This window comes from Podarcis erhardii, assembly GCF_964252035.2.
Source record: "Podarcis erhardii genome assembly, chromosome: 7".
NCBI lineage: Eukaryota > Metazoa > Chordata > Lepidosauria > Squamata > Lacertidae > Podarcis > Podarcis erhardii.
In genome coordinates, this window is record NC_138511.1 from 22,089,156 (window position 1) to 22,102,341 (window position 13,186).

Genomic DNA, 13,186 nt, shown 5'->3' on the forward strand with positions numbered 1-13,186 from the left:
GAATGTATTTCAATTAATTGATTGTGATTTTATGTAAACGTCTCATCGTACTAAAAAAGAAGCATTATCAAATGAAACTGAATGGTGGGCTTGGACAGCTACAGCAGCAAGAATGTTGATTGTACAAAATTGGAAGACTGGAGAAATACCAACTAAAGAACAATGGCAAGAGAAGTTGATGAACTCTGCAGAACTGGCAAAAATGACAGCTAGACTAAGAGAAAAAGACAAGAGAGACTTTGAAAAAGATTGGGAACCGTTCATATTATATTTGCGGAAACAAAGAAAGTCAATAGACTTGACGGCAGGATTTAAGTAAACATTCACATTATCAGCCTTAGAAAATGTTTAGAAGATACGGAAATATGATGGTGTAGAAAGATGCAGTAGAAAAAGTTTAGTAATAGGACGGAGGGGAAGGTGGGAAGTCCAGAGATTCGGAGGAATCTCCAAATGTGTATGTGTATGGTTGTATTGTTATAACTTTATACTTTTAAAATCAAATAAAAATTATTTCAACAAAATAATATATGGAGATATGCAACAAAGGTGTCGGGCGAGCTTTCCTGGGGAGAGCATTCCACAAGTGGGGTGCCACCACATGTTGTTTCCCGACTATCTGAAAATCTCATTTTCCTCTCTTCTTACCACTGGTTCCTGGATGACTGCATCCTTCTGGGGCTGAGAATTGCCTCCTTTCTCAATCATGCCAGCATCTGAACAAAAGTAAAAAGAAAGGAAAAGGTGAAAGTGTCAAACCTCTTAACAATGCCCGTCTCCAGTCTAGTCAGCTCCTGTATGTGGAGGAACCATCCATCTTGTTTGTTGCCCTGTACCTGACAAAACATCATCTCTTCGGAAGACGTGGCTTCAAATCCCACTTCTCCCAACTGTGCTTTGTAAGATTGATTACAGCATCAAGCAGACGGTTTGCATTCCCAACCGATTTTTGTCCTGCTTCTAAAACCTGCGACTCCAAAGCCTATGAAAATGGGAGCAGCACAACCCCCAAAGTGGCAGGATCCCTGCCCCAAAGAATATACAATCTCAAGCTCAAGAGTAGGGAAGGGCAAAGTGTATTTCAGCTTCTCTTGGTTTCTCACTTTTCCAATCTTGCATTTGTGTTTTATAAATGCATTTATATATATTTTCCCAGCAAAACCTACAATAAAAACCCCCCAGTAAAGAACAAACTAAGAAATATGGCTCTTGTATTACTCCCCCCCACCCCCCGTTGTGTGTCCAGTCTCTCAGTTGCTGAACAACAAGAACTCAGAGGAGGATTCTTTCCGTAGGTGTTAATATTTAAATTAGTACAATATATATACTAATCCCGTTGCTCGGTCCCAGCGCCTGCCAACCTAGCAGTTTGAAAGCACCCCCGGGTGCAAGTAGATAAACAGGGACCGCTTACTAGCGGGAAGGTAAACGGCGTTTCCGTGTGCTGCGCTGGCTCGCCAGATGCAGCTTGTCATGCTGGCCACGTGACCCGGAAGTGTCTTCAGACAGCGCTGGCCCCCGGCCTCTAGAGTGAGATGGGCGCACAACCCCAGAGTTGGACACAACTGGCCCGTACGGGCAGGGGTACCCTTACCTTTACAAATACTAATTGGTGGCTTGATCCCAGAAGCATCCTTTGAGGGTTTTTTTTTGTTTGTTTTACAATCAAGCAATGTATAAATCTTATGAAATGAAATAAAATGTGTGCTGGTTCCAATTCCTTTTAGAAAGGCAGGGGGATTAAATTTGGAGTACCTCCCAGAGTGAGGTGAGTCTGTCTCCCTCATTATTAACATTCAGGAGAGATTTTTGACCTAGGCATTTGATGACGGAGAGAGACTGTTCCCAACAACCTTGGAAATTATTTATTAGCTATGCTAAAGCATGACCATTGTTTTTCTTTCTTTCATTCTTTTTAAAACAGATGTTTGGAATGCTTTTCAATAGGTTTTTATTTTATTTTAATGGTATTGTTTCTCTACTTTTAGTTGGCTCCTTTGGGAGGAAGGACAGCCTAGAAATTTAATAAATAATAATGTTAATTGACATGCTTTTTGGCCGGGGCAGGGTGGCAGGGGTTTTCCTTCAGGTGAGAGCAGGACTTGCAAGGTATCCATGGACACCACCCAGCCACAGAGCCAGTGAAGATGGCTGCTTGTGGGCCTAGCGATGCTGTGGCAGGATGAAGCGCAGCATGGATGCTCCCTCTATCGTCATGGCAACAAGTAGCTTTCGTTCAGAGAAGTGGAGGGGACGGCATGATGGGAAGATCCCAGGGGGAACCAACGGAGTCCCCGGCCCTGCCAATTGGTTACTGGGCCCCTGGCAGACAAACAACCTCCCCGCCCAGCTTTTATCACCCCACTTCCATGACTATTGTATTTCTACAGAGATTTGTACAAGGCACAATGCCAAACCCACACAAATGACCCCATTATCCTAAAGGATCTCTCTCTCACACACATGTGCTTTGAGTTCTGAATGTTTTTTGTTGGTTGTTGTTATTTTTTAATGGCCTTTAAGTGATTTCATTTTCATTTTATATTCAGTTTTAACATTGTGATATTTGCTGCGCTTGACTCCTTTGGGAAGGAGGGCAGGATAGGAACTGGAATGAATGAATGAATGAATGCTTTATGGCTCTCCTGCTTTTGTTCCACACAAAGTGTGTCTGTGTATCTATCTATCTATCTATCTATCTATCTATCTATCTACAGTGGTGCCCCGCAAGACGAACGCCTCGCAAGACAGAAAACCCGCTAGACGAAAGGGTTTTCCGTTTTGGAGGCGCTTCGCAAAACGAATTTCCCTATGGGCTTGCTTCGCAAGACGAAAATGTCTTGCGAGTTCCTGCGGGTTTTTTCCCCTCCCCCCCTTTTCCTAAGCCCTAAACCGCTTATCAGCTGATCGGCTGATAAGCCGCTTATCAGCTGATCCGCTAAAAGCCGCTAAACCGCTAATAGCGCTAATCCGCTAAGCTGTCAATGGGCTTGCTTCACAAGACGAAAAAACCGCTATACGAAGAGCCTCACGGAACGGATTAATTTCGTCTTGCGAGGCACCACTGTATTTATCATCTATCTATCTATCTAGTGGCTGGACAAGACTTTATATCAGAGATGTAGCTGGACCACAGACTTTCTGGTACTGATGGGAGTTTGGCAAAACTGGAGGGCCACAGATTGCCCATCTTTGTATTTCATTGACAGGAGTTCATTTCCCACTCCCAACTCACCACCCCAAAACATGCATGTGCAGAAGGCTGTGCCCTGTGACATCACGTGGAGCAATCCCAGAATCCTCCTCTGCCCGCCCACATAACAGCCCCCTTAAGATCACGACAAGTTCCAGAACCCATACCCATATGGAGTTCCTCGTCATCCGTTCCTCCTTTTCCCGCTTCCCAACTGGCTCGCAGCTTCCCCGCCCCTCTCTGTGGATTGGCCAGCGCTTGATTGACATCGGCTATCACTTGCTCTTGCCCGGGTCGGCTGCCCAGGTGGAGGCTTTGTGGGTAACGAGGAGCCTGTTCTTCATCCACCTGGGCATTGACCTTGTTGACTATGTCTTGCCAGCTGCAGCAGAAAGAAAGAAAGAAAGAAAGAAAGAAAGAAAGAAAGAAAGAAAGAAAGAAAGAAAGAAAGAGTCAGGAGAATTTCTGAGGAATTGCCTCTTCCACCTTTTTGTAAAGTTGGAACAGGGACACATAGCAAGGTGCCTTATACTGAGGACCCATCTGCACTATAGATTTAAAGCAGTATCATACCACTTTAAACCATCATGGCTTCCCCCAAAGAATCCTAGGAATGACAGCTTGTTCAGGACACTGAGAGTTGTTAAGAGACTCCTGTTCACAGAGCTCCCATTCCCAGAGTTCGCTGGGAAGAGGTATTGATGGCTAAACCACACTGAGAATTCTGCCAGTCTTGTGCCCTCCAGTTGTTGTTTTTCAAAACCTTACAATTGGTCAGGGATGAATGGGGATTTCTAGTCCAACAACAACATCCAGAGGGCACCAGGTTGGGCAAAGCTGGGCAGTGCTCTGTGAAAGTGATGGCCGTTGTGAAGAAAATTGATGTCCCTATGGTTCTTTTCCAGCCTTTGCCTGCGCTTCAGGAAGAGAGAGAGCGCCAAATATATTCTTATCCTCCTCGGCTTCCACTTATCACCTGCTGTTTTCATATTTCCATATAACCTTGAAGAAAAACAACACCTACTTAGCTCGGACTTCTCCCACAGAGTCTGATGGATTACTGAATAATTAGAGGCAAGCACAAGGAAGCAGCCTTCGAAATAAACAGCTTAAGGCTTCCTTAATGAGAAGTGCTGAGCAGGCTCTGCTACCAAAAGACCAGAAGCTTGCAACGCCCTGCACAGATTGTCAGTTTTTTATACCTAACCAGAAACACTCACACAGCATTCTCAAACAAGTTCTGGTTGCCTCATCTCAAAAAGGATATCGCAGAGTCAGAAAACGGGGAACCAAAATGCTGACAGGGGTGGAGCAACTCCCTATGAGGACAGGTTACAATATTTGGGGTTTTTAAGATCAGAGAAAAGGCAGTGTGATGTGATGGAAGCAGATGAAATGATGCCTGGGCATGGAGAAAGTAGACAGGGGAAACGTTTTTCTCGGTCTCTTATTAACACTGGAAGAGGTGAAGAGCCAATTAAACAGAAGGCTGGAAGATTCAGGATAGACAAAGGACTTTTCACACAGTGTGCAAGTTGCGTTCTGGGATTCATTCCAACGGAAAGCCACCAACCTGGATGACTTTAAAAGAAAATGATGCAAATTCGCAAAGGATAAGGCTAGCAGTGGTTACTAGCCATGATGGCTCTGCTCTGCCTTCAAGGACAGAGGCAGAGAGTTTTTTAATACCAGCTGCTGGAAACTGCAGGAGGGGATATTCGCAGTCACACTCAATTCCTGCTTGAAAGCTTCCCACAGGCACCTAGTAGGCCACCGTGACAATAGGATACTGCACTAGATGGCTTATCGACCTGATCCAGTAAGACTTCTTAAGTCATGGACTGGTTGGATGCAGGGGAATGGTGGGAGGAACCAGCTGGGGAACCACCAATGGAAGAAGGCTCAGATCTATATGGCCTAGGACCCTCATGCCTACGGGAACGTCTCTCCTGGTATGTCCCACAGAGGAACTTATGGTCTTCAAACAAAAACATCTTGAAGGTCCCAGGCCACAGAGAGGTTAGGCTGACCTCAGCCAGAGCCAGGGCTTTTTCGGCTGTGGCCCCAATCTGGTGGAACGCTCTGTCACAAAAGACTAGGGCCCTGCGGGACTTGACATCTTTCCGCAGGGCCTGCAAGACAGAGCTGTTCCACCAGGCCTTTGGCCAAGGCACAGTCTGACCCCCCTCCTTTGGTAATCCTCACAGAACTCTAGCCCAATGGTCGCCATGAATTTGATTTTGAATTGATTTTAAAATGAATTGATTTTAGAATGTTGTGTTACTTCTATTGTTGTTAGCCGCTCTGAGCCCGGCTTTGGCTGGGGAGGGCGGGATATAAATAAAATTTTATTACTATTATTATTTATTAACTTTGGGAGCGGTGGTCAGAGGGAGACGACTGGGGAGAGGTGGTGTCGGAAGCTGAGGATGTAACAGGACTTTAGGATCTGGGAGAGTCTGTGGCAGAGGGAAGTTCAAAATCAGAGTCAGAAGCTGAAGCAGGAGGGCGAGAGGAGAGAGGCCAAGAGGCAGAGATGAGTCAGGCTGGGGAAGAGACACGAGTGTCTCCCGCTCTTGCTGCAACAAGCTCCCCTCCCCTCTGATCTCCCAGAACTAGAAGAGGCATGAAATGGGTAGAGAAACTGACGACACATAGGCACAGTCTCTGATTGCTTGGGGGGAAACACTGTGACTTAGGCAGCTGTGGGGAGGTGGGGACTTTCAGTCTCAGCAACTGATTCATGGAGTAAGACCTCCCAGGGAGGAGCTGCTGTGCTCATTAGGCCTGACACTCCTGTGTTGGTCATGTTTTTGCTGACAAAGAGTTAACTCCAACTTGCACTGTGTGATTTACTGCTGGCTCACTCGGTGACCGTGAACCCCAACCCACAAAGGCTACAAACCTCTGCACGGCATGATCCCACTGGCTCCCCACAGAGGGCTGCTTTTCCAAATCCTGGGCTTCCTCTGAGGCAGGCACGAGTCTGAAACTGTTCGCCATGTCTTCAGAATGAACGTTTTCCTCACTCTCCCCCAGCCTGCTCTGAGCAGCTTTTTGATCCTACCGAGAGAAAAAGCAAAAGGGGGACACATACCCTGAAAGCAGAGCTGGAGAGACAGTGTGGTAGAGTGGCTTGAGTGCGATGACTAGGCCTGGGGAGACCCAGTGGAAGAGTATTTTGAGGGGAGAAAGGGCACTTCCACAATTCACTGTGGACTCGGGGCTTTCCTGAACCACAAAACAAGCATCACTGGCTGATTCCTAGGCTGCTTTTAAAGGCGTATCTTTTCACCTCAGATTTTAATCCAGATTTACCATTTCCTATGGGTTGTTTCCCCCCTTCTTTTTCCTTAATGGATTTTCCATAGAAAATCACACTGCCAGAGTGGGAAATATGGGAAGCAGGGTTCGTTCCAGCAGTTTTGATAATAACCAGCTCCATCAAACCACCTCCTAGCCACAACTGTTTGTACACCAGCTGAGGTAAGAACTACTGTTTAAGAGTTAGTGCCTGAGTTTGCTTCTCTCCTCTTCCCTCCCTGTCCCTTTTACCTTGAGTTTCGTGGATGTTGCTGTTTTAAGATTGTTAAGTCTGTGAGCAGGGACTGCCTTGCTTCAAATGGATTATATGTAGGCCTCTCTGGGAGCTTTGGGGTACAAATGTTCTCAATAAATGCAAATTTGAAAGTTGAAGAGGGATAATATGGGGTGGTGTTTTGATGAAGACAGCATTGTGTGAATGCTGCAATAAAAAATGCATGGATGAGCAGCCGCAAGTCCACTATAAACTGTCACGTGGACTAGTCCCAATTCTCGCCCAGCAGAATGGGTACGCTGAACCTAAAGATTTTTTTATTCATTCATTACATTTATAGCTCATCTTTTCCCACCAAGGAGATTAAGATGGTATTTATGATTCTCTCTTTTCCCATTTTATCCTCACAACAACCATGCAAGGTAGGTTAGGCTGAGAGACAGGGACTGGCTCATGGTCACCCAGCCCCTGAGTGGAGGATTTGAATTTGGATAAACCAATTTCTAGCCCAACACTCTAACCATTGCACCACCCTGGACCTACAAAGTAGCACTAATATTGGGCTGCATGCACTGCTAGTCCTACTCAGAACAAACCCATCAGAGTTAACAGACATGACGCCTGTTAATTCCAGTGGGGTCCACTCTGAGTAAAATTCTGAGTTGGAGGCAACTGAGTATTCTTTTATTATTATTATTATTATTATTAATAATAATTTGCTGTATACTTAATACATACATACATACATACATACATACATACATACATAGAAGAATACAGTTGTATGAATAATACAAATTTCCTTGACTAATATATACAGAAAAATAATTAATATAAAAAAATTGCAAAATTGCAAAAATAAAAAGTATATAGTGAAGAGAAAAAAAGATAGGAAAAATAAAAATATCAAATAAAAAAGAGAAAAAGAAAGAAAAGAATTGACTTCCTTCTACCACTATACTGTTCCTTTAATCTTATATCTTTGGTTGTCTGTAATCATTTTAAACTTTGCAGAGAGACAATTTGTTTACCTGTGGAATTTTTAGTCTAGACTAAGCCAGTCATAATTTGGGGAACCAACCTTCTTCATATAATTTGTAAAGACATCCCATTCTCTCCTGATTTTTTCACTTGGTTGATTTCTGTTAATTTCGCCAGTTCGAGATATTCACTTAATTTTATTAACCATTCCTCCTTTGCTGGAACTGTGTTACTTTTCTAATGTTTTGCAGTCACTATCCTGGCACCCGTTATTGCGTACAAAAAGACTCTCTTATTGTCCTTTGGGATGTCTGTTGTAAAAATACCTAGTAAGAATAGCTCTGGTTTTTTGAAGAAAGTGTATCTTAACATTTAAAAAAAAAAATCTATATTATTTTAGTATTCTTACCTGGTTCCCATTTTGCACGCTATTCACCATCCTCGTGAAGCGGACTATGGGGTTATCCCTTTGCCCCGCCTGAGGCCAGGACGGAGGCGGCAGGTGGGCTTCGTGGGGCGGGGCCACCTGGCCAAACGGCACATTGCCCTGAGGCCTGCCGTTGCCTTCATGCAAGGTGGCTTCTCCCTCCTGCTTGATGCTAGAGGCCGGAGCAACAGGGGAACTCCCTGCTGGAACTGCAGCTTGCCCCAAGGGACTCTGAGGTGGTTTTGCTTCATTTCCTAGTGAGGCCTAGACGAGGGGAAAAAATCCAGGAAAGACAAGCTTAGAAAGGAAGAGGTTCCTCAGAAACTGCACTTCATCCAGAACAAGTGGGATCTGCAACAAAATGTTGCAGTATGGAGTGCTTTCCGCCAGTCCGTGAGTCGCGCCCTTATCTAGAACATGCCATTCCGTTCCCCTTCCTTGGTTTTTTCAGCATTCCATGCTCACTTAGCATGCTCTACCTTCACTGGACATTTTCCCTTTTGACACCCCATTCCCAGAGATAATAATGATGACAGTTCAAAAACTGGGGTTCCTCTAGGCCTGCGGATACTATCTCCCTATGGCATTTGCATGGTGCCATTCTGCCTACATAAGAATCCAGCCTCGGTGAATGAGTTTGATATTGGTATACAGCAGGGGTGGGGAAACCGAGGGCCACACTCCCTTCCAGGGGCCACATGCCAGCTGTAGGCAAGTCAACGAATGTGAATGTCACCTCTGTACAGTAGCTCTGTTTCTACAAACACTCTTCCACCCCTCTCCATCCAGACAAGCAAGGCGCAGAATGAGTGCAAGAGCAAATTCCAGACCGGCAAAGGCAGTTGTGGCCTGTGGAGAGGAGGTGTTGCCTGGAGAGAGTCTCGAGGGCCAGGCAGAGAGGCCTGGAGGGCCACATTTACCCACTTGGACTACTGCAATGCGCTCTACGTGAGGCTACCTTTGCAGGTGACCCGGAAACTACAATTAATCCAGAAGGTGGCAGAATGCGACTGGGAGTGGCCGCCAAGACCACATCACACCGGTCCTGCAAGGCCTACATTAGCTTCCAGTATGTTCCTGAGCACAATTCAAAGTGTTGGTGCTGACCTTTAAAGCCCTAAACAGCCTTGGCATAGTATACCTGAAGGTGCGTTGCCACCCCTATCGTTCTGCCTGGACACTGAGGTCCAGCGCCGAGGGCCTTCTGGCAGTTCCCTGAGAGAAGTGAGGTTATAGGGAACCAGGCAGAGGGGCTGTAGAACGCCCTCCCATCAGATGTCAAGGAAATAAACAACTACAGTGGTACCTCGAGTTACATACGCTTCAGGTTACAGACTCTGATACCCAGAAACAGAACCTCGGGTTAAGAACTTTGCTTTCAGAACTTTCAGAACAGAAATCGTGCTCCGGTGGCGTGGCGGCAGCTGGAGGCCCCATTAGCTAAAGTGGTGCTTCAGGTTAAGAACAGTTTCAGGTTAAGAACAGACCTCCGGAACGAATTAAGTACTTAACCTGAGGTACCACTGTATCTGACTTTTAGAAGACATATGAAGGCAACCCCGTTTAGGGAAGTTTTCAATGTTTGATGTTTGATCGTGTTTTTGGTATTCTGTTAGGAGCTGCCTAGAGTGCTGGGGAAACCCAGCCAAATGGGAGGGGTACAATTATTATTATTATTATTATTATTATTATTATTATTATTATTACCACTACCCTACTCGAGTGTGAAGCTCTTTCCCCTGGGTCTAAGGTTTGGAAAGTGAGAGAGGAGGGAGAGGGACATTGAGAAATCCTACCTTTGGCCTAACAATCTGCAACATGCCAAGTCCTGGTCCTGGGGGCTGCTCATTCTTCAGCTGCGCTTTGCCCCCCACCACTTCCTTAAAGCTCGGCATCTTTTGAAGGGTCTCCTTGAGCTGCCTGAACTCTTCCATCTGGACCTGGAGGCAGACCAAAGGAGAAAGGGCCCCCAAAGGAGTTAGAACAATCGCTTTTGGACAGAAGAGACCATCCGTTTCTCTCCAGTGAGGATGTTTTTAGCTAAGGCTCTTCTGGGCAGGTCAATCAGGGCAGGAATCAGGACCCCGGACAGCTCCCAATGGGCTCCCAACAAGGGCAGAATATGAATTCAATTCATCATCTTCACAAGATGCTGAGCAGCAACGGGGATGGCAGGGGGTAAACAGAGAGGTCATGCCTCCTTTGTCCCCCACATTTCTGAACACCTGCACTTAACATATGCTGTTATTTTCTTTCCAGCACACCTAGAAATATACCTTGCCTCTTCTCTGCCCCTCTCCCCAATTTTCTTCCCTGGTGCCATCAGGAAAAAAGGGGGAAGCTAGGCAGTTTACAGTCACTGGTAACTTGTATGAACACTTCACCCTCGAAAAAAATCCAAAAGATGGGGCACCGTCTTCACAACGAGAGAGGCGGTAATAATGTCAGGGAGGCCACTGTGGCTGAGCGCTATGAATCACTGAGTGAATATGTACCGTATTTTTCGCTCTACAAGACGCACTTTTCCCCTCCTAAAAAGTAAGGGGAAATGTGTGTGCGTCTTATGGAGCGAATGCAGGCTACGCAGCTTTCGCTGAAGCCAGAAGAGTGAGAGAGATCGGTGCGCACCGATCCCTCTTGCTCTCCTGGCTTCAGGGATAGCCGCCGGAAGCCTCCTGAGCACAGCGGGAGCGCTTCTGCTGTGCTCAAGAGGCTTCGCATTGCTTTCGCTGAAGCCAGGAGAACAAGAGGGATTGATCCCTCTTGCTCTCCTGGCTTCGCTTTGCTGGAGAGCCACTGCGCAGCTTTCCCTCTCTGCGCAGCACCCCTTCAGTGAAGCAGGAGGAGAAATGGAAGGGGCTCCGTTTCTCCTGCCACTTAGGTGAAGGGGCACTGCACAGAGAGGGAAAGATGCACAGCACCCCTTCAGCGAAGCAGGAGGAGAAATGGAGCCCCTTCCATTTCTCCTCCCGCTTTGCTGGAGAGGCACTGAGCAGAGAGGGAGAGAACGTTTTTTTCCTTGTTCTCCTCCTCTACAACTAGGTGCGTCTTATAGAGCAAAAAATATGGTATATTCCATCTATATCCCAGCTTTCCCTCCAAGGGGAGCAAAATGGTGTGCATTGCTTTCTCCCTTCCCATTTTATTCTCACAATGGCCCAGTGAGGTAAGTTAGACTGAGAGACAGTGAGCAGTTCAAGGTACTCACTGAGCTTCATGCCCAAGTGGGGATTTGAACCCTGCCTGCTCACATCCTGGTCCAGTGCTCTAACCACTACACCGTGCTGCCCATCCCCAGAGCCTACCTGAGCACTGAGAAGCTGTGAGTGAACATCCTGGTGAGCTTTGCGAAGCAACTTGCTCTCCTCCCTGAGCTTGTAAACTGTATCTGCAAGTGGGGGGGGGGGGAAGATAAATGACAATAATCACACGTTGCTCCAGTTAAATACCAATACAGTGGTACCTCGGGTTACAGACGCTTCAGGTAACAAACGCTTCAGCTTACAGACTCCGCTAACCCAGAAATAGTATCTCAGGTTAAGAACTTTGCTTCAGGATAAGAACAGAAATCACGCCACAGCGGCGCAATGACAGTGGGAGGCCCCATTAGCTAAAGTGGTGCTTCAGGTTAAGAACAGTTTCAGGTTAAGAACAGACCTCCAGAACAAATTAAGTTCTTAACCTGAGGTACCACTGTATTTAGGTTTCTTTTTTTTAAAAAAAATAATTTTTATTCAATTTTTAAAACACATAATTAAAAGACAAACACATCACAAAACACAAACAAACATAAACAAATCAAACATAAATAAATTCATAGTCTTATTTTCTTGTAACTTCTTTCAATCGACTTCCCCATACCTCCCTTTCGCTGCATCCTTATTTTAGAAAGAATTTTTTTTAGCAACCCTTTAGTCAATTTATCCATTTAGTTCCCTTCATTAAATTCCCATAAATTTGTTGGTTACAGCTGTAATTCTCTGCTTCTTACCCCTTGACATCTTAACACTCATCAATTTTACAACAGTTTTTAAGATATATTTTAAATTTCTTCCAGTCTTCTTCCACTGCCTCTTTCCCCTGGTCACGAATTCTGCCGGTCATCTCTGCCAGTCCCATGAAGTCAATCACCTTTGTCTGCCATTCTTCCAGAGTAGGTAGTTCTTGCATCTTCCAATACTTTGCCAGAAGAATTCTTGCTGCAGTAGTAGCATACATAAAGAAAGTCCTATCCTTCTTTGGCACCAATTGGCCAACCATGCCCAGGAGAAAAGCCTCTGGTTTCTTAGTAAATGTCCATTTAAGGACTTTCTTAATTTCATTATAAATCATTTCCCAGAATGCTTTCACCCTCGGGCAGGTCCACCATAGGTGATAGAAGGTACCTTCATTCTCATTACATTTCCAACATTTATTATTGGGCAAATGGTAAATTTTTGCAAGCTTGACTGGGGTCATTATATTTTCTTTTAAGGCATTACAGGCCGTGAACTTAACACCAGTGGTCCATAACTGTTCCCAGTCAGCAAACATAATATCATGACCAATATCCTGTGCCCATTTAATCATAGCTGATTTCACCGTTTCCTCCTGTGTATTCCATTTAAGCAGCAAATTATACATTCTTGACAGATTCTTAGTATTGGGTTCTAACAGTTCCGTTTCTAACTTTGACCTCTCCTTCTGAAATCCTATTTTCCTGTCCTCACTGTATTTAGGTTTCCAAGCTAACTGCAGAGTTGCAGTTATGGCAGTTGATTTATCAATCACCTTCTCAAGGCAATTTACGCATAAAATAGCTAAAAACACAAAAGCAACAGGGACACTTAAAAGAAAAGTCCTAAGAGATGGACACTCATGGCAAAGACTCATTTATTCAGCCGGGAGAGCTTGCTGGAGCAAAAACAAGTTCAACTGTTCTGTGAAAGTGAAGTGGACACCTGTTGTATTTTGACAGGGATGCTATTCTGCAGAAGAAGGTCAGCTAAAAGCCCTGCTCCAAGTTACTTCAGAGCGGGCTTTGGAGGCCTTGCTGGAGAAGCTCTCA

General features: G+C 45.3%; 1 protein-coding gene and 1 long non-coding RNA gene across 3 annotated transcripts in view; one reads left to right on the forward strand and one right to left on the reverse strand.

Moving 5' to 3' along the window:
- LOC309346817 (uncharacterized protein) overlaps positions 1–13,186 on the reverse strand; it is a 45,216-nt gene that overhangs the window by 10,458 nt on the left and 21,572 nt on the right. For both annotated transcript variants that reach the window (XM_081871036.1, XM_081871035.1), the window contains 6 exons: positions 11,445–11,527; positions 9,936–10,079; positions 8,122–8,403; positions 6,099–6,256; positions 3,361–3,575; positions 649–716 (listed from right to left, as the gene is read on the reverse strand). In XM_081871036.1, coding sequence (XP_081727162.1) covers positions 649–716; positions 3,361–3,575; positions 6,099–6,256; positions 8,122–8,403; positions 9,936–10,079; positions 11,445–11,527 — 950 coding nt within the window. The remainder of the gene's footprint in view (positions 1–648; positions 717–3,360; positions 3,576–6,098; positions 6,257–8,121; positions 8,404–9,935; positions 10,080–11,444; positions 11,528–13,186) is intronic.
- On the forward strand, positions 6,267–6,889 carry LOC309347124. Its single transcript, XR_014158873.1, has 2 exons — positions 6,267–6,476; positions 6,565–6,889. It is a non-coding gene; the product is annotated as an uncharacterized lncRNA (long non-coding RNA).